This window comes from Falco cherrug, chromosome 8 (assembly GCF_023634085.1).
Source record: "Falco cherrug isolate bFalChe1 chromosome 8, bFalChe1.pri, whole genome shotgun sequence".
NCBI classification, from domain to species: domain Eukaryota; kingdom Metazoa; phylum Chordata; class Aves; order Falconiformes; family Falconidae; genus Falco; species Falco cherrug.
The window spans coordinates 41,002,632-41,022,521 of NC_073704.1; the positions used below are offsets into that span (position 1 = coordinate 41,002,632).

Genomic DNA, 19,890 nt, shown 5'->3' on the forward strand with positions numbered 1-19,890 from the left:
TCTGTTTAACTGTGCTGGGAATTTAAAGGTGTTTGGATGCTAGGTGGTTTTCTGGAAACAAACAAGAGTTGCACATGTTTGCTCAAAGATTTCTGAACACCCTACCCCACCCCAGGACAATTATTTATATTTTTTGATACCTGAACACCTTGAAACTCTAGTTCTGTGTGCCTTCCAGACCCTGTAGTTCATCTTCGCCACGTGTTGATTTTCATCTAAAGAGGAAAATGAACCTTCCTTCTTTTCCAGCTTCCAGCTGGATTTTAGTTTAAAATAAAAAAGTCCAAAGACAAAATATTTTCTTTCTTTGCTGGCTAACAAAGATGGAGCCTTCAATACACAATAGATACAGGGTACTTTACAACTGGATGTAGCCTCAAAAGTTAAATGTGACTGCTTCCCTGTTGTGTTTATATATGTGTGTGTGTGTGTGTTAAATAAGTGTCAAGTAAGCTTTTTATTTCAAAAATTTAAAATGCAGTTGCATTAAATATAGCCTTACCTGTCGGCTATTTTGAAATTTATTATTAATTACCGTTTTACAAGGAAATAATATTTTTGTATTAAAAAAATGAGATGTAACTTTTATCTCCTGTGAGCTGCTGCCACCGCCCTTACGCTGCAGATCCTTGCCTGCATCTCCCTCTCTGCCTCCTTGGTCCTGCACTTCGTGTTTCTGCTGGTTCTCCCAAGTTAGATGCATTGGTGCCAGCTGAGTGGAGCTCTCAGCAGGATTTGTCATTGTCGTGGTTTAACCCCAGCCAGCAACCCAGCACCTCACAGCCACTCGCTCCCCCTCACCCAGAGGGATGGGGAGGAGGATCAGAAAGGAATGTCAAACTTGAGGGTTGAGATAAGAACAACTTAATAGGTAAAGCAAAAGCCACGCACACAAGCAAAGCAAAACAAAGAATTTGTTCATTACTTTCCATCGGCAGGAAGGCATTCAGCCATCCCCAGGAAAGCAGGGCTCCAGTGTGCCCGAGGTTACTTGGGAAGACAAATGCCATTGCTCCAAATGTGTCCCCCCCCTTCCTTCTTCCCCCAGTTTATATACTCAGCATGCCGCCATATGGTACGAATACATCTCTGGCTAGTTCGGGTCACCTGTCCTGGCTGTGTCCTCTCCCAGTTTTCTGTGCTCCTCCAGCTGGCAGGGCCCAGGAAACCCGTAAGTCCTTGATTTAGTATAAACATTACCCAGCAACAACTAAAACCATCCATGTGCCATCAACATTGTTCTCCCACCAAACCCAAAGCACAGCACTGCACCAGCTGCTGAGAAGAAAATTAACTCTCTCCCAGCTGAAATGAGGACAGTTGTAAAGTTGTAATCATCAACAATCTTAAGGAATTATCTCTTGTTAATATTTTAATATCTTCCAAGGACAATGCTTAGTATATATTGGGGATTTATTGGAAATAATGGCATGAAAATGGCACCCATGAAAGTGCGAGCGAAGGGGCTTTGAAGGGGGTGCAGGCAGAGGAGGCTCGCCGGCCGCTCCCCCCGTGCTCCCCCCGCGCTCCCCGCCGCAGCCCAGCCCTTCCTTCCACTCGGCTTTGCTCTCTGCTGAACTGAAAATCAGCGAGATGTTCGCTTCAGAGTAGAACTGGTGAGTGAATGTTTTGAAATACCAATAACATGAAATTTGGCTCTGTTTAGAAGCCTGCTGGGAAAGTAATGGGTCGAAGGTGTGAACTCAGGTTAGCACTGCATCTGTGGCTGGACAGCTGGGTTTTTATCCATGCAATTATTATTTATATTACTTATTTTAAAGTTTGTTTCTTTAAGGCAAGAGCAAGCAGTGTCTCTATTTTTATAAATGGATAAGGATGCTAAATTCATACAAAATGTTAATATGAGAATGACAGTAATTATAGTCTCTAACCTTGCCATTCTCCTAGATTTCAAGATTTGGAAAATTTGCCCAACAATACTCTGTTGAGGTTTATACAACCTCTGGCGTGTCTGGTCTCTTCAGCTCCCCAACATAGTTCTGCCACAACTTAAATGGTTATACTCTGTGTTTAATTAGAATGTATATTTTTAAATGGCTTCATTCTAACTTCATCCTTACTCAGTATTGCTGTATAGGAAATGTGGGTCTGTGTAGCCAGTGTCTTTGAAAAAGATCTCTTTCCCTTCCTTTCTTTTTATCCATTTCTTTTCTTTGATATCACCTTTCTGAGGCTTTTCCCTTGAATTGTCTTCATTCTTGTTCCTTCTTCATTCTTTTTAAATAGACATATCTTAATTAATTATCCTTCCTATCTGGACCATTGACATACATACACATGGAGATACAAATAAGGAGATTTTTTGTGTGTGTTTATGTAAACACACTAAGTATGACCTTTTATGTAATTATATATAATACAGTTGTGTGTTTATATTTACACACATGCACATTTATACTTTTTTCTCCTGGTGGCCTCTATGAGTATTGGTGCAGAGGGTGGGAAACAGAACACCTTTCAGAAGCAGAGGCAACTCCGAAAGCAGGAGATGGTTCGGAAGAGGCCGTGGGCAGGGAACCCTCTGCCCCTGGTGGTCCCTGGGCTCTGCTGGCGGCTCCCGTGCCCCTCGGCAGGCGCTGAGCTTTCCCTTTGCTTTTATTTTTCGCCGGCAGCTCCCCCCGGCTTTGCTGCTCTCTTGCTGCCTGGTGGTTCTGCTCCGTGGCAGAGCTCTGGGACCCCGTACAGTGCTGCTGGCCCGTGGCAAGAGGCGCCAGGCATGGTGTGGGGGCAAGGTGGGTGTCCCCAGGCACAGCACCCTGGCCCTACCCTTCTTGGGGGGTCTTTCAGCAGAGACTGATGGGGGCAGCACAGGGTTATTGGTGCCAGTTTTTAGATTGAAGGTTTCCTGCGTTCTTGATTAGCAACTAGAGTAAGTGTTACTCTTCTGTTCCATGAACGCTGCGTGAGTAGATGGCCCTACAAGGCTCTAAATTCCCTTCCTGGAGCCAGCCCAGGCCAGCAATCCTTTCAGTGGCACCGACCGGCCGTGAGACTGTGCCCAAGAACCAGCTGGTTTACACCCCTCCTGGACTGCTGCAAGTTACTATAGACGTTAACCACTGCTAAGTTAAAAATGGATATTTTTGTATCATAATGCAATATAAAATTACTCATTCTGCCTTGAGAGAAGTATATTTTCAATAAAGCAAATTCCTGTTGGTCTAACTTTCTTCCCGCTTTGCAGACAAGCTTGGAAATTAATGAGGCTGTGAACTGTTGATGCTGTTACAGTAGTAGAAATATATGAGTTTGTTTAATTTTCTTTGTGGTGCGCAATGGTTTAAAATGCATACAATTAGGTTTCCTTTTTCCTATGTTACACAGGTATATTGGCTGATGTCTAATGTCCAAAGATACTTTTTTACCAGGAAAATGACAGAGACATCAGTAATTCTGCAATTCTCTACTTTAGATGTTGTTATGCTTTTTTTTTTTTGGCCTAAAGGTAACTAGTTACATTGTATTTTTCCCATTCTTTATTGCCCAAACTGTTTTCTGATTGAGTTTCAACGTCGTAGAAGTCTTAGGAAAAGCTGCTAATCCAGCTTTAAGATGTCGATATGAGTTTTAATTGTTTTTCTTCTTGCAGATGTTCTTGAAGGCTACAATGGCACAATCTTTGCTTATGGACAGACATCATCAGGAAAAACACATACTATGGAGGTACAGTGGCAAAATTAAATCAGTTTGCTAGCAGCAGTAGAATTATGCGTACCAATTACCTGAACAAACCAGCTATCTGGAGCACTCAGCTGTGAGTGACATATAAAAAGAGATCTAAGTGTGTTTAGCTTCTCCTGCCTTTTAAACTGTAGTATTTCTTGCAATGTGGAGGTTTTTTTCAGTTGTTTAGCTAGGTATCTGTAGACCAATAAATGCACCAAGTGAAAAATAACAAGTATATGTTCTCCATATTTGTCATAACAGTTTGGGTATGTGTATATTTTAAAGGCTTTGGGTGAGATTTGTTAATGCACAAATGAAAACAGTAATAAGGGTCTGCAGAGTTCCCTTGTATGCAGGATTATGAAAATTTATGCCTTGGTTATTGGTTTTCTCATTTGCACTCCCCTTCTGGGAATACCACTCTCACATGCTGCAGCACAGATGAATGAATTTTTGAGAATTGTTGCTTTGGAGAAGAAATACCAAATTATACCAAATTCCAGTGGTTGAAATCCTAAGTATGTTCGTATTTCTGCTGTATGACGTGTGACAGTGTAGTTTTTCCCTGTGGTTTTTTTTTTTTAACTGTTCAGTTACAAGACATTAGATATTTTAGTCTCTTGCTAAAAAAGGAGGATCATTCAAGCATTTAATCCCCACATAGGATTGTTCCATCACAGCACTGTACAAGCTGGATGTGTATGTCTTAGAGCATTTTGTTTCAGCTGTGAACTTTAAACAGGAGGTCTACAGCAAAGTTTTGCTAAATGAAAGGAAAAAAATGAGCTTTCCTTCATTTAACAGCATCAGATGGTTTTGCTACACGATTAACACAGGTGACCTACCTAACATGAAGGTGAAAGGAGAAGGGAAGCAATATTCTCTCGGGCCAACAGGCCCTGGTGAAATTGTTGTTCGATTGCCGCAGTTGCTCCTTTCCTGGAGGATGCAATAACTGATGCCTCATGTCTAATTAAGTCTGTCCTTGCAAGGATGGGGGAAATCACTAGCTCAGCCCTCACAGATGGCACAATGGCTGAGTAATCCACCAGCTCTGTATGTAATTAAATCAAAATGTCTGCAGGGCTTGAGCTGGTGCTTCCACATGGCATGGGGAAAGATCTCTTAAAGCCAATTTATATTCAGAATTACAAGCTGCGATAAAGAAAATTACTGTAGAGAAATGGCTGTTTTACTTCTTTAATAAAGAAAAAGCTGTCATTTTAAAGTGGAATCAAGTCTATATTCAGTTTTAATCCCCCTTTTAACCTAACAACCTCTTGTAAAGTTGCGAAAGTATGTTGTGAAGAAAAAAATAGTCTGAAGTTGAAGAAATAGTAAATCCTTTTGGTAAAGCTGTTATGGAGGATTTTCTGTGAAATGTGAAATGCTTCATAGTGTTAGTGTTAATCTTGAACAGGACATGGTAGTATAATATAGCTAGGATAGGCTTTTTGACATATGTAGGTCTTTCTCCTGTGCTAGATAAAATATTTACCAACCTGTATAGCAGGATAGAAACCTTAAAAAATTACATGGTTTTGCCCATAAGATTATATTGAGGGGCTTTGACCTTACAGTAGAGTTTTCAATACTGGTCCCTGTAGACTGTAGTCATGTCAACATCCTGACATAAACCAGCACTCTCTCAAATGTTACGCTTCGCTAGCTAGTGCCTGCCTGCTCTGTTTAAATGTGGAAATTAATGTCCTTATTAAAATGAGAGGCTTTAATGAGCAGAGAACACTCTGTCCGGGTGCTTTGGGGGAGTTTACTAACTGCAGCGTCAGCATGGCAGCAGCAGCACATGTCTCCAAACTCTTTCTGAGCTTACAGCTAAATCCATGAGAGTGGGGGGGTTTATTATTGCAGCTTTCCAGTGAATAGCCTGCCTCTATCTTTCTCTTCCCTTTCAGTTTATGGTGTCTGTAAATTGTAGTGGAACCTTCTTCAATCATCTCTTGTTTTAATAAAAATTCATTTACAGTGGCGTAAAAAGGGGTATTTTTCAATGCTTCACAGACTGCTGGTGTTACAGTGTTTTAAAGATCTTAACTCTTTCTTCTTAAAGCATTGAATATGATCTTGCTTCACTGAAGTTTCTCCAGGCTTAAATGGTGAGAAGGCCTGAGCCCAAGAAGTTGTAGACGAAGTGGTTGAGTTACATGCACATTTAATCATGTTTTACAGATTGATTACATAGCTTTCTGTAGCTCAGAAGATAAAAGGAAAGCATAGTTATTACAGGGCTTGTTCAATTGGGGGAATGCTTAATGAAATAGTTTTGTAACTTGTCACTTCCCCACAATTATTAGGGGATGCGTTTACCGGGTGCAGTGATCCCAAAGCTGATGCACCCCTGCGCAGACAGAAGTCTCTGCAGCAAAACTTTGAATTCAAACCACCCTTTGGCAGAGCTAACAGCCCAGCTGGACCAAAGCTGCTGTAGAAAAGGGGGCACTGCACAGCTCTGGCATTCCTGGCTCTGCAGCTCCCTTTGCTGCCTTAGGAATCGTGCATTTTGCAGTACTTCAAGGTGTAGACACACCTTTGGTTGGATTTCTGTGCACTGAAGAAATACCAACAAATCTCTGTTTATTCTGGTTTAGGAAAAACTCTTTTCCCTTCTTGGGGAAAATTTTCTTTGAGCAGTAATACGGGGCGGTCAGTTGGTTTCAGTGAGCTTTTCAGGGAGAAGGCATGGAGAGTGGAAATTGCATTGCAGTCTGCTCAGTAACAGCGATGTGTGACGGAACTGAGTGCTGTGCTGGCAAGGCAAAAGAAGGTGTTGGGGTTTGATTTCAGTGTGTGTTTGTGCACACAAGTTTTCCCCTCTATCAGGGATTTAGTATATTTAATCACCCTCTTTTTCATTCTCATAGTCTGAAATGAAATGGTCTGGCATATGACAAGGACTTCTTATTTTTTGAGAAGCTTAATAGGATGTTGTATATGGTATAGGCTGTAACTGCTTCTGCTGCAGAAGGTAATATTATCTGTATAATATAAATAAAATATGGTTTAGATCCAGCTGAGTTATGCCTTATAGGGAAGGCAGTCAGCAATGTAATTGATTTAGCTATATTACCTCCCCTTTTTTTCTCCCCAAGATGTTTATGTAATTTGAGGGCAGAAGCTTAGTAACTATTTTAAATACGGCCTTTGAGATGGAGGAAGAGATTATGTTGGTTCTTCATGATAAATTTCCTTCATGCTAGGCTGATGCGTAGAAGTTGACAATTCACTGGCTTTAGCATAAAGAAAGCAATGTCTAGGAAGGCTGTATTTGAGTGTACAAGTAAAAGCTGAGAAACTTGGAAAACAGGTCAATGTGACACAGCAGTCATTCACAAACTTACATAATATTGAAAAACACATGGACGTGTGTATGATTTTCCTCCTGTTTTCCTAAAAAAAAAAATAAAATCTTGGTGTTTAATAGTTTTTAGTAATAACCGATCAAGTCTGACTTCCCATGATTTGGAGTTGTACAGTTACCCACTATATTTTAAAAAACAGTCATTCCCTACACCTGTTCAGAGTTCGGTGCTTTGTGGTGCTGAGATGTGCAGTGTTACTTGGGCAAAGTTATGTTCAAAAGGTGTATTAGAGTTTCCAGGCACTAGGTTCTGATGGAGTCTTACGACTACTGACTTGTTGTTGCATATTTAAGCAGTTTCATAAAACATTTGGAAACAAAAGTACAATGTATGTTGTAGTCAGAAAAGGTTTTAATTTTGGATTTGTATTTCTGTTCAGTTTTCAAGTAGTGTTAGCTTTCCTGTGCATGTCTGGCTTTTTCAAAAAGAGCAATGCAACTACAAGATGCAACGTGGCCAGGGAAATTGTTGGGTTTAGTTAATATTCAGTTCTTTAAAGAATAGAGGAAAGTAGTTGTGCAAGTTAATGTGAAGAACGGTAGTGTTTGCAAGGCACGGTTCTCTGGCAATAGGCCCAGCAAGCTCAAATCAGAATATATTACTCTAATCCTCAAATCCCTGCAACCCAGATTTCCCTTTAGCTTTCTAGCACAGTGGTGAAAGAGAAACAAAATGCTTTAATACTTCTTGTTTCTGACATGTTGCTAAATATCTGATTTAACTGGGAGAACCAGGCTTTAATTTGTATGTTTGTGTTTATTCGCCTATCTTTTGTCAGAGAGCGCCAGTGTACATAGCGGCAGGACAGCACGCTTGGCAAACGGTAGGAGCTGCCAGAACAAATAGGTGCTCTGTCAGGTGAAGGCTGCTAACATGTTGAGTCATTCTGCCACCTTCTCTGTGCGCTTATATCAAGCAGTTCCCCTAGAGCAGCCAGCACGCTCACGGGGACCCGCTGGAGGAGGGCGTGTTTGGACAAGGCTTTCTCCTCGCTGGTGCCTGAGCAAGGTTCTCCAAGTTACGGTTTGGTTTTGTGTCCACAGGGGAAGCTGCATGACCCTCAGCTCATGGGAATCATTCCGAGAATTGCACATGACATCTTTGATCACATCTACTCCATGGATGAAAACCTGGAGTTTCATATAAAGGTAAATAAATGCAGAATGACGTGTTACGAAATGGGTTGGGTGGAAGAAAGTTGAGCTGGATGGGAAGATCTATAGCATTCACGCGATAATGTTGTGCTGCAGAATTTTTCTTTTCTCCCTTTTGTAACTCAAAAAACCATTGTGTTACTGAGGATATTTACTAGAAATAATCTAATACAGTTACTAGCCTTTGACAGAAACTTTTCGTGAGTGTTTTCAGCTCAGGTTTGCTAGTCTGTTGGTTGCCTTGTCTCTCGCCACAGTTGACAGGCTGGCCAGCATGGTAAGGAAACACTAATTTCTCTGCACCTTCTCCGATGGCTGTGCCCTACTAGTTATGACCATAAATACCATTGGTCTTCATGATGTCTGTGAGAATACTGGCATCACATTCCTATCTCAAGGATATAAACAGCCCTCCATAATATATGAGGGTTTGAAATGGAGGAAAGATGGCTTTGGGCAATTTACGGAAGGATGTTTAGAAGTGATTTTTAGCTCAAAAGCTTATGTATTTCCTTAAGATAGTGGTCTAAGTCTCAATTTGAACAGCTATTACGTTTTTCCATGTCCCTATCTTGATCACAACCATATGAGCTCTCAAATGTTTTGAGTGACCTTTAATTCCGACTGTTCATCCGGTCTCCCGGGGAGCTCTCAGCCGTGGGGGGGCACTGGTCCATCTGGCAGAGCTGGGGTCAGGCTGCAGCTCGCTTCCGAGCAGACATCAGGAAAATTACCCAGCGGATTGCAGGCAAAAGGAGTACTCCTCAGCGCCATATCCCACCCCACCCCCAAACCACACAAAAGATATGTAGCGCACCCCAGTATAGGTATACTATATATATACTATACTTCAGTAAAGGTAAGGAGCTGAGTACAGGTAGAGTGTGAAAACACTGTCCCTTCTCCTGCTGTGACCAGGTCATGCCCTCTGAGAATGGAGCTCTCCTCCTGTGTCCCTCTTGTGCCTCCAAGTTAGACATGGGTGACTTTTTAGTGCTGCTTGCATTGAAGCCCTTGAAGCATTTCTGGTGGTATATCTCTCCGTGTTTGAGTGTGTATCTAATTTTTTTTTTTTAATTTGCTTCAATAATCTAGCAGAGTACCTCTGAACCAGCCACTGATCTTCTGGAAGGACTAGATCATTTTGTATTGAGAACCTTCTTAGCAGTGCCTGTTTGTAGGGGTGCGCCTGAAGTACAGACAGAAGAGCTTTATGAAGTACAATAAGCCATCTAAGTATTTTAATAGACCTTAGATTGTAAAATACTGAGCACCTTAAGAAGTGACATCTCTGAGTTTTCATAGAAATGACTTCCATAGGGGTGACACTGATTTCTTTTCATCATCTGTAAAGCTCCCCTGTGGCTATTGCTGTTCTACAGATGGGCACCCCCTTGTACAAGACATAGGAAATTCCTATCACAGCCAGCAGAAGCTTATCACTTTATAAATCATGTTCTGCCAGCATTGAATTGTTTCAGTGGTTTCCTATCATGGTTGACATTTATGAATATCTTAACAGAAAAGCTGCCTAAGTAGCACTGAATGAGTGAGTGATGATACAAGGAGCTGTCATTGAGAGAAATGCGTGTTCTGTCACTGGGAGCAAGAATTTAACCAAACTGTCACACTCTTTAAATAACTGAGCCAACGCTGAAAATTAGTATAATTTTTTTTCCTCTCCCTCTTTAATAGACAGCCATTTAGAACAGGGAGGGGAACTTGGTATCTCCTGTGTGTCTTGGTCCTCAGCAGTGTGTTGGGAGGATAATATAAAGCATGTGAGTTAAGTCTGGGTGAAACGAGCTGGTCCAGAGGATGGCTTTAAATGGGACACAGGTGAAGTAAATGCACAAAAGCAAAATACATCTGTATTTAATAGCAGTTGTCACATAAGATCAACTCAGAATAAAAAAAACCAGAACAATTTATTTTTCACATGAGAGAAAATGATACTGTACTAAATAACTAGAGTATACTGATACCTATAATTTAAGCATCTAGCATTCCAGCTAAATAATTGCTGAATAAAGTTTATTAAGGGTACGGGCAGGCACCACATCCCTAACATATTTCTGTTTGCTTCTGTGAATCAAATACTCTTTTATTATGAGTCAGTCAGTCATTCTCTCTCTTCTTTTTTTTTTCTTTTTTTTTTTTTCTTTTTTTTTTTCTTTTTTTCTTTTTTTTTTTTCCCTTGAGGACAATTGTTTCTGTTAGAGAAAAGCTTATTTTCAGTTTTTTCTTTGGGACTCGATTCAAGACAGAACTTTTACATATGCTTAATTTAAAAGTTTAATATATATTGCTTTGGTTTACATAACTTTTATATTCAAGCACTGCAGGTGCTGCCTGCTTTTGTGCTGGCAGGTATCAGTATACCTTTTACAGTTGTCAAACTTGACCCTTCTTGTGATGCAGCTGTACTGATGCGATAGTAGCTGAATTGATTTGATTATGTTCAATATTTTTTTCAATTTTGCTTATGTAAAAGAAAAAAGATAAGATTTGCCCGAAGTGTTCTTTTGTATACTTTCCTCATGAATCATTGGTCAATGCAGAAAGATCAATGACTTCTAAATCATTCAAAATACAAGTATGTTCACATGAAAGATGTAATTCAAACTGTGTGGGTGGTGGGTTTTATTTTTAGTTTGGTGCTTTTTATTCTGACAGATGTGGAAATACAGGTACAGAGATTTTTAAATTGCTCAAGTTTAAATCTGTAACGTTTATGATTATTTAATTAGGTTTCCTACTTTGAGATATATTTGGACAAAATAAGGGACCTGCTTGATGGTAAGTTCTGCATTTCTTATGCAATGTGTTTTTTGGCTTGATGTAGTGCTTTGAATCAATGCCTAAGTGGAAACAGTTGCTTTCCTTGAGAGTGATTTCAGTTCAAGCTGTATGGCTGTGTTTGTGAAAGAGAATTTTGCAGTTTAAGTCATCTGATCTCTGACTCCTGTGCACCTACCTCTGCAGCACTACATAGCTTCGTCATAAATGAGTACAGAGAATTTTACAGACTTCAAGGCAGGTCTGAGCCTCGCTGGCAATGTATATTCTTAAAGTAAAACTGTAATTTAAAAATGTAGATAGTGTTCTGTTGAGTCTTTTTTGTTAAATTTAGAATACATTCAGTGCAACTTCTTCCTTGCTTTGTGTCTGTTAGGCAGGCTTTGTTGGGAGTGATCTGTTTTACAATTTGTGTTTCTGTGTATGCATACTGTATGTTAATGCAAGTGTGAATTGTGTGTCTTGAATCGCTCTGAAGACAGAAATGTATGCTGAGGGTAACAGAAAACCAGGAGCACATATATGAGCTATTTTCAATTCCAGTGAGTTCTTCTATCTCTTTTGAAATTCTTGGCTGCTTTGGCAAAATCCAGCTTGGTCTGTGTTTGTTTTATTAATCCAAGCAATAAACAAAAGCTTTTGCACCATGAAGTTAATTTTAAAGAAACAGGTGCAAGATTGACAGAACAAGAAACAAGTTTTATGTAACAGAAATATTGGTAGTCCATAAGGAATGGGAAGCGACTACAATTCTCATTTATGTATATATTCTATATATTCATGTATTACATTAATGAATATAATAAATTCACTGTATGTCTGTCATGCCTATAGTTGACATATTTACCTGTGGAATGAATATTCCTAATGATCTCACATCCTTTTTTCTAGTGTCAAAGACAAACCTCGCTGTACATGAAGATAAAAACAGAGTCCCATATGTTAAGGTACAAGGAAAATTTGATTTTTCATTCTTCCTCACATACACATTTATTTATTTGTATCCCAGTGTCATCTGCCAAAATGATTCAACTCATGTTCCGTGTCTTGAATGTTCAGCTAGTGTTGGTCCTTGGATTTAAACAGTTTCCTGAAATATTAATGGGCTTGAATCATGTTTGCTTTATTTTCCTGACTGTAATCATTTACATTTTGTTAGTATGGTGTTAAATTTAAAGTATTCATGTTCCCATTTCATGTCAGATATGAAAGAGAATGTTTCAAAGAATTTTTTTCTTTAGTATTTTGTGGCACAGATAAATGCTGTAATCTCACAATATTTTAGAACAGATTTGTTAGGTTAGGAATTTGGTTTATGAAGCCTGGGCCCTCACTTAAATGTAATATACTTGTTATGAATGTATGTGAGCCTTAATAATATACAGACAGTTCTGTTTATTCTCATCCTGGGGAGGGCAAAAAAAAAGGATAAAATAATTCCTTCAGAAATATTGCGTTAGGGCAGAGAACAAGGATGTATCTCATCTTGTAGTTTGAGAGAGGAAGAACTAATTTGAGTGTGTAATCTTACTCAAATTGGTAACAGGAACATGTGTTGTATCATTCCATGTGTTCTATGTGTAGAAACTCTTTTCTGCTTCATGTTTGGATTTGACAGAGTCTTTTAATCTTGTGAAAGAAAACTGTCTCTCAAGTTATCCCCTGGACTCCTGAAAGTCACACAAAGGCATGTTTTGGCTCATTGCCTCCCTAGTGGTCATGTTGGATGTTGATGGTTCTTCTAATTAGTTTGTTCATCAGTGCTAAATCTTTTTCCTGACAGCATTTGGAGTGCTAGGACACTTCCTAAGCTTTTCTGTTTTCAACTTGCATACTTCTAGGGTTGTACAGAAAGATTTGTATCTAGTCCTGAAGAAGTTTTGGATGTCATTGATGAAGGGAAAGCTAACCGTCATGTAGCTGTAACAAGTAAGTATTCCTGGAGGCTTTTCTGGCTCCAAGTGTGGGTGGGTGTAGCTTCCTGGTGATGTAGTGATTCTTGGTGTTCACAAAGTACTTTAACTTACCTATGTGAACGACGTAATGATGCGCAAGTGATAACACTTTAAAATGAATAGTGTGTACCTTTTTTACCACTTCACTGCATACAGAAACATTTGTTGACTTTCAGCTTTGAGAACTGAATTTAATGTATGGCATTGTTATATAAAAAGTCAGAGTATGTGTTGTTACACATAGCGTAGATATTTTGAAATGATGTAGAATTGTAATTACGTACATACATTCTTCTTTGTGCTACAAGTCAATAATTCAAAGCAATTCACTGGTCAAACGGCAGGCAAAGACTGCAGAGCAGTTATCAGGCTCTGCCTGTTTATCTCTTGCAAGTTGTTCCATGAAGCAGTGACTTGGATTGAGTTCCAGTGATGGCAAAGCAAACAAGTCTTCCTGAATTAAAAGAAATTAAAGATTAATTGCTTCAGCCTGTGCCAGATTTGTTGACATTGTGTCGCATGCAGCCTGCTAGTGTTATGTTGATAAAGGAGGCAGATACCTTTGGCCTGTTTCCCAATTTATACTGTTAAGATGTCTTTGATCCAAGAAGTGAGCGTGGCAGAACCTCAGCTTGTAACTCAGATCTCGGTGGTGGGGTGAAGTTTTGAGCTGGGGAGGGTGGAGGGTTGGTGGGGGTTTTTGTTTGTATTTTTTAAAATTTTATTTTTTTATGATGCACTGGATAACTTCTTTCACTTCCATGTCTCTGCCTTCTTCCTTTGTTAAATACTCTATTGCTTTAGTCTTCCCCTGCCTTTCTCATCATACTAATAGCAATGCCGTCTCTTTTTTCTGAGTAATGTTTCCTTCTGGTGTTTCTGCTATTCTTTAACAAAATATAACCAAATACACCTTTTGCTGTGAGACTACCTGTTGCATTTGGTGCACACAGAAAAATCCTGACAGAAGTTGACAGGGAGTGCATTTCACCTGTACTGGAACGGCAAGGAGCGAATTTGGAAGTGTTACTGAAAAAAAAAAAAGTTGGGAGATGGGAGGAGTAAGAGGGAGCTCAGCTAAATATAAATATTGCTGTGGATGGGAATGGGGGAAGGGTGGTCATGGGGTTTATGGTAACAGAGAGAACAGATGAGAAAGAGGTTTACGGATTTGCGATATTTTCATTTTCCTTTTTTATGAAACGTCAAGCATAACGTGTTTACAATCAAACTCAAAATAAGTGGAAGCTGAAACTAGAGCTGCTTGTGTTTTACCTGCGGCCTGGGTGAAGGAGGATTTTTAACTATATAAGCAATAAAAATTACTCTGAAATTTTAATTTACATAGTGTGGTTTGGATGAAAACTTTTGCTAAATGTTGGGAGATCTCCTCACACAATTGTACGGGGATGTTCCCAGCTATTATTTCATTCTCTTTATACTATTTTGGTCAGACTCAAATTTATTCCTCTGTCCAGGATGCTGAATGTACATCCTCATTGCAATTCTGTGTCTAAATAGTTTCTGTTATATCACAGCAGTTTTTGCATGAGCTGTCTATACTCATGAAGCAGTGTAAAAGGACAGAACCTTTATTTCTTACTATATCTGTGAAATGTTATTTTATTATTCTTAGGCTATGATACTTTTTGTTATTTTTTCCTGTTTCTGGCCAATTTTTATTGCTTCAGGGGACTGAAAAAACTTTGAAAAAAAGGCAGACAGAAAGAAAGAACACCAGCTGCTTTTCCCAAGGCTCTCATTTATCATGAATCTGGTATTTGGCCATGCTGGGAGAAGGTAGGAGCTCATCCTGCAGTCCATAAGCTGTATTTGCAGCTCTTGGCGCAGGTGCTGCTGTCAGTGCAGTGGTCTGGGCTTCTCCGGTGAATGGCTCCATGCTTTTGAACTTGCTAACCATGGGCTAGCTCTGATGAAATACAATTTCTTGTCAGGTTTTAAAGCCATTTAAACAAAACACGTTCAAATGTGATTGCAGATATGAATGAACACAGCTCTAGGAGCCACAGTATCTTCCTCATTAATATTAAACAAGAGAATGTGGAAACTGAGAAGAAACTCAGTGGAAAACTTTACCTGGTTGACTTGGCTGGAAGCGAGAAGGTAACCTTTCCTTTCTCCTAAACTGCTGAATGATCCTGGTGGGATCACTAAACTGATCATGCGCATGTGTGTCAGTGCAAACTAAGCTAGGTTTTACAGAAGTCCTATTTAAGTTTATCATTAGTATGGCTGTTTTTTAAAATTTTATTTTAATTGGGATGGAGAAAAAGAGATCATAACTATTGGTATGAAGTGCAAAACCCAAAAATCTACAATGTATCTTCATTTATAATGAAGTGGATTGAACCAGTGTACTTTTTTATAGCTTTACATTCAGGTACAGTTATTTTAACAAAGTAATGTCATTTTAATGTAACTTTTCAAATTACACAGCTATTTTAATTTGCTTATATTCAGATAGGTCCTGTTTCTAAGTTTTCTGTAAGCATTTCACATATTAGATCAGTGAAATAACAGCAGGTAATGCAGTTTGGCAGCTGAATTCTATCTGAAGCTCCCTGAATAACTCTCTTGATTGTGGTGACTTTCTGCTTTCCAATGTAGAAAAATACTAACCAGAAAAGAACCTGTACCTGTTTACCAAAAGAGTAATGGTCTAGAACAGTACTGCACTGAAAAAATACCATTTTTTCCCAGTTCTCATTCTAACACCTACTGGAGTGTTCAAAGTTATGTAACTGTAAATGAAATTATAAACCCCGTCATTTTGCAATGCTATGGAATTCTTTATTCAAGCAGGATCCTGGGTAACTACTGTGCATGTCAAAATAATTACTCATGGTGAAGCAATGTCTTGTTGTGGTGGGAGATTTTAGTTTCTTTCTGAAAATCAGAAATAAAACGAAAGATTTTTGTTCGATAGGCTGCACAGGGTTCAGGTTGCACAGTGGGATGCTCTGGTTGATAACCCATCAGTACAATGCAGACGCTGTCCATCAGAATAATTAATCACGTGAAACTCTATTACTGCATATAATGCTAAATGTTAAATAAAAAACTCCTAGTGGTGTTTGGAAAATGAGTGTGTAGTCAGGCTCTATTCTCTGAAAACTACATTTTGTAGTTCATTAGGTTTGGACATTGTACAAAAAACCTGGAATAAGGGTTTCCTTGGTAGGTTGTCATCTTAAAAGATATTGTTTCCTTTTATGTCATGTATAATTTTTAGAGGACATTAGAGATACTGTAGTGTTAATGTAGAGAAAAATATATGGCTTTATCCTCCATTTCTGTGCCCTTCCCCACCCACTCCACCCTGTCAAAAAGAACAGAGAAGGAGAAACAACTATAAAACTGTGTTGTTGTCTAAAGGAGAGCTGGTCCCAGGCTACCAAGCTTCTTGACTGGGGCACCTTGGGATCGAGTTTGCTGACCAGTAAACCTTGTGGTCAGGATGAGTGAGACTATCCTTTTTCTGCCCTGATATTCTTGGTCGGTGCACACAAAAAACCCGAAGCCCAAGATCCTAGTTTGGTGGCAAACGCTGTGCCACCGAGTGTGCCCCGAGAACATACCTGTGGTGTTCCCTGGCTGCACAGCCTGGTCGTGGCAGTGGTCCCCACCTGTCCTCAGGCGAGCGCAGACTTACCAGCTTTTCCCTTAACAAAGCAACGACCAACTTGCCCTTACACTGGAAGAAAGGGGAGGTATTCCAGGCTTCCACTAACAAAAAAAATGCATGTACAATTCTCGTTCTTCACGCTGAGGGTAAGTTTGCTTTGTTTTTCCTCCACGAGCAGCTGTAACCATTGCGCGGTGTGCACTGTAGTGTGTGCAGGCGCTGGCTGGCAGCTGAGCCTGACTGTTGCCTGCTCTCTTTGGTAGGTCAGCAAAACTGGAGCGGAGGGCGCTGTTCTTGATGAAGCTAAAAATATCAATAAGTCTTTGTCTGCTCTAGGCAATGTGATATCTGCCTTGGCAGAAGGAACTGTAAGTAATCCTGTTTTGTGTTGTTGAAGAATGGCCTTTTTTATTTTTCTGTTTCTTTGCCACGCACGTCAAAAAATAAGCTAACATTTCGATTCGGAAAGAAGAAAATATTAGATTTCCAACCACAAACTGGTGACGCTTTTGGTATTCTACTAAAGATAAGAAACTAATTCTTGGTGATTTCACTTGAGTGGTTATCCAATCTTAGCACAATCAAAATAATTACTCTTCAGGACTGTATGCTTTAAATCCATTAAACCGGTCATTGTCGACTCATGCCCTCTCATTTTGATAGCATCATCTTAAAACATCGCTCTTGTCTCTTACTTGTATTTTGATTAGAAAACCCATGTTCCATACCGAGACAGCAAAATGACCCGAATACTTCAGGATTCCCTCGGGGGGAACTGCAGAACTACCATTGTTATATGCTGTTCTCCCTCTGTCTTCAACGAAGCAGAAACAAAGTCGACCCTGATGTTCGGACAGCGGTGAGTCCTGCTCAGCAGTAGTGGATGGCACTTAATCAGACTTTACTCATGTTCCCAGCCAACCATGCAGAGGCGAGCGAGATCAGTAGGCATTTTAAAATAGAGAGGTTATGGTTTCTGGAGTTGCTCAAAATAGTACTAGAGAACTGTTTCTTCATTCCCTATGGTACCAGAAAAATAAATGTTAATGTTGGTTGGCAGCTGCACTGTTTAGAAGCTCTGGTAGTCTTTCCTGCAGAAAATACAAAGTGTATTTGTAGCTCTTTGAGATTTTATGGGGAAGATAATGGTATTGGGCTTACTCAGTGGAAAATGTTCTGTTTTGCTTTATCTGATACTTCTCTTGATGCTTTTAAGATGTGTCTTCTCCTTGAGTGGCATCTTAGGGATTATTGTTATGGTTGTAACAGATATTTTTTAACTGTTAAGGAAAATGAAGAATATGGACTGTGTGTAATAGTGACAGCTTCGATAGATTACCATGATAGCTCATGGACATTTTATGTTTGAAGGTTCTTAACAGTTTAGGAATAAGTCCTCAGCAACAAGCAAGAGTAACATAAGTGTGGAACTACTCAGAAAGAAAATTTCTCTTCCATATGTGTTCATTGGCGATAGTCATATGAAAAACATTTGGAAAGTTAGCAAAAATAGGTCAGACTCATTACATAATTACTGCTTTTGTTGTAATTGAGGAGAACTCTGGTACTTTGGAAAATTACTCATTTTGTTTAATTGCGTAATAGCAGAAAGAAAAAAATACTAACAAGTGACAGTTGTTTGAAACAGAATTTATTTAACAGTTTGTACAGTACAATAAATTTGTCTTTGTCTAAAAATGGGTTGTTTTCCACCATGCATAATTTTTGCATTGAAGCCTATGTTGCAAAGGAGCATTTTATATTTGAAAGTAAAATCATGTAGAGAAGATTAATTGGACAATCTTCTGTTAATTCATTGCCCCACTTTTATCCTTTAATGTGAGCTTTCCTTAGATTTTTGTGAGGGAAGATGATCCCTTTAGCGTTTTCATAGGAGAGTGTGTAAACGTGCAGGGCAGACAGGGGCAGCGGGGTGCAGTCCCCCCTCATGGAGGGGTGCAGGTCAGGGCTGGAGGAACGTTCTGCAACATGCTTCCCGTCTGGCATTGCCAGAGCTGGATGAACTTGTCCTTGTCATCTGCTGCTGGGATTTGGGCAAGCTGGGGAGGGACCCACGTGCTGCAAGCCAGGTAGCTGCAAAACCCTCTGTAGCGTTTCCTTCTTCACTGCAGAGCCATAAGCTACTCATTTAAATAACAGCACGCAGGAAAAACTCCCCAAAGAGAACTTCACCGGTTGCTGCAAGAAGTTTTTATGGAAAAAGACTATAAAAGGAGCAAGTGGTCATTAACATAATCCGGTTAAGCGTCGCTATGCGGTTTTAATTCACCGTTGTACAATGAACATGATGAACAGGAGTTTAAGTTATTGAATATGTAAGCTTCCACTGAAATCCCATATACTATAATGTGTCACAGAAATTTTGAGTAAACGCAAATATTAAGATGCAGTAATTAAATAAAGCGTGTTCACCACTCTGACATATGAGTTGCAGAGTTTTTGTTGATGGTAAAAGTTTACAGGTTTTGATTGACAGCTTTACACCTCCCTACGTACGATTTTCTGACGGCAGGTGATTTTAGATGAGTGTGAGGCTGGCACCTCTGCAGACCCCAGGAGCAGTCGTAAAGGTCCTGTGCACTCATTCTGGATAAGGCTCCAGGGCAGTAACGCAGCCGCAAGGGGCATTTAATGTTAAATAGATGAGTAGGCTCTGCGTTAGGTTTCAGTCTGCCTGCTGTTATGCTGGACTCTGCCTGCAGGTATGGTTTGAAGTAAAAAGAGATGTAAACTGTAAAATAAAATAGTTCAGATTGAGGGGGTTAAAAGGTAACGCATCTTTTTTTAAATTACTTTTTTTTTTTTTTTTTTTTTTTAAATCTAGATTAAAAGGGGTTTGGTTTTGCTCTGTAATGCATAACAGTGCTCCAGGATCTCTGGGAAGTTGTGTGCTTGGGTACCTGAGGAAGTTTATCGTGGTTTCATTTCTCTTGTAGTAATCGAGGGTTTTTTCTTGCCTGTTTAGGGCAAAATCATTTTCAAACTGACTCTGCCCACCCTGGCTAGCAGCGCTTGGAGTGATATGACAGGACTAATGGAGTGATATGACAGGACTAACACTTTTCTAGGAAGAGGAATGCTTTTAAGATGTTCCTTAGTGAGGACTAGGATGTCAGCTGAGAGCACTGGGGAAATAGCTACTTTGTGAGAGCCCTCGGTTGGGGTTTATTGTGGGGTTTTTCTTTGTTTGCTTAAAAACTATAGAACTGGGCTGAAATAGGAGTTTCTCATGGAAAGCATTTAATTGT

At 39.7% G+C, this 19,890-nt stretch overlaps 1 protein-coding gene across 1 annotated transcript in view; it reads left to right on the plus strand.

The window, feature by feature from the left end:
* KIF5C (kinesin family member 5C) overlaps positions 1 to 19,890 on the plus strand; it is an 85,395-nt gene that overhangs the window by 29,631 nt on the left and 35,874 nt on the right. Inside the window, exons 3-10 of the mRNA XM_055718993.1 lie at positions 3,611 to 3,684; positions 8,111 to 8,215; positions 10,972 to 11,020; positions 11,912 to 11,967; positions 12,862 to 12,949; positions 14,975 to 15,099; positions 16,885 to 16,989; positions 17,332 to 17,480. Of these exons, the coding sequence (XP_055574968.1) occupies positions 3,611 to 3,684; positions 8,111 to 8,215; positions 10,972 to 11,020; positions 11,912 to 11,967; positions 12,862 to 12,949; positions 14,975 to 15,099; positions 16,885 to 16,989; positions 17,332 to 17,480 (751 nt within the window). The remainder of the gene's footprint in view (positions 1 to 3,610; positions 3,685 to 8,110; positions 8,216 to 10,971; positions 11,021 to 11,911; positions 11,968 to 12,861; positions 12,950 to 14,974; positions 15,100 to 16,884; positions 16,990 to 17,331; positions 17,481 to 19,890) is intronic.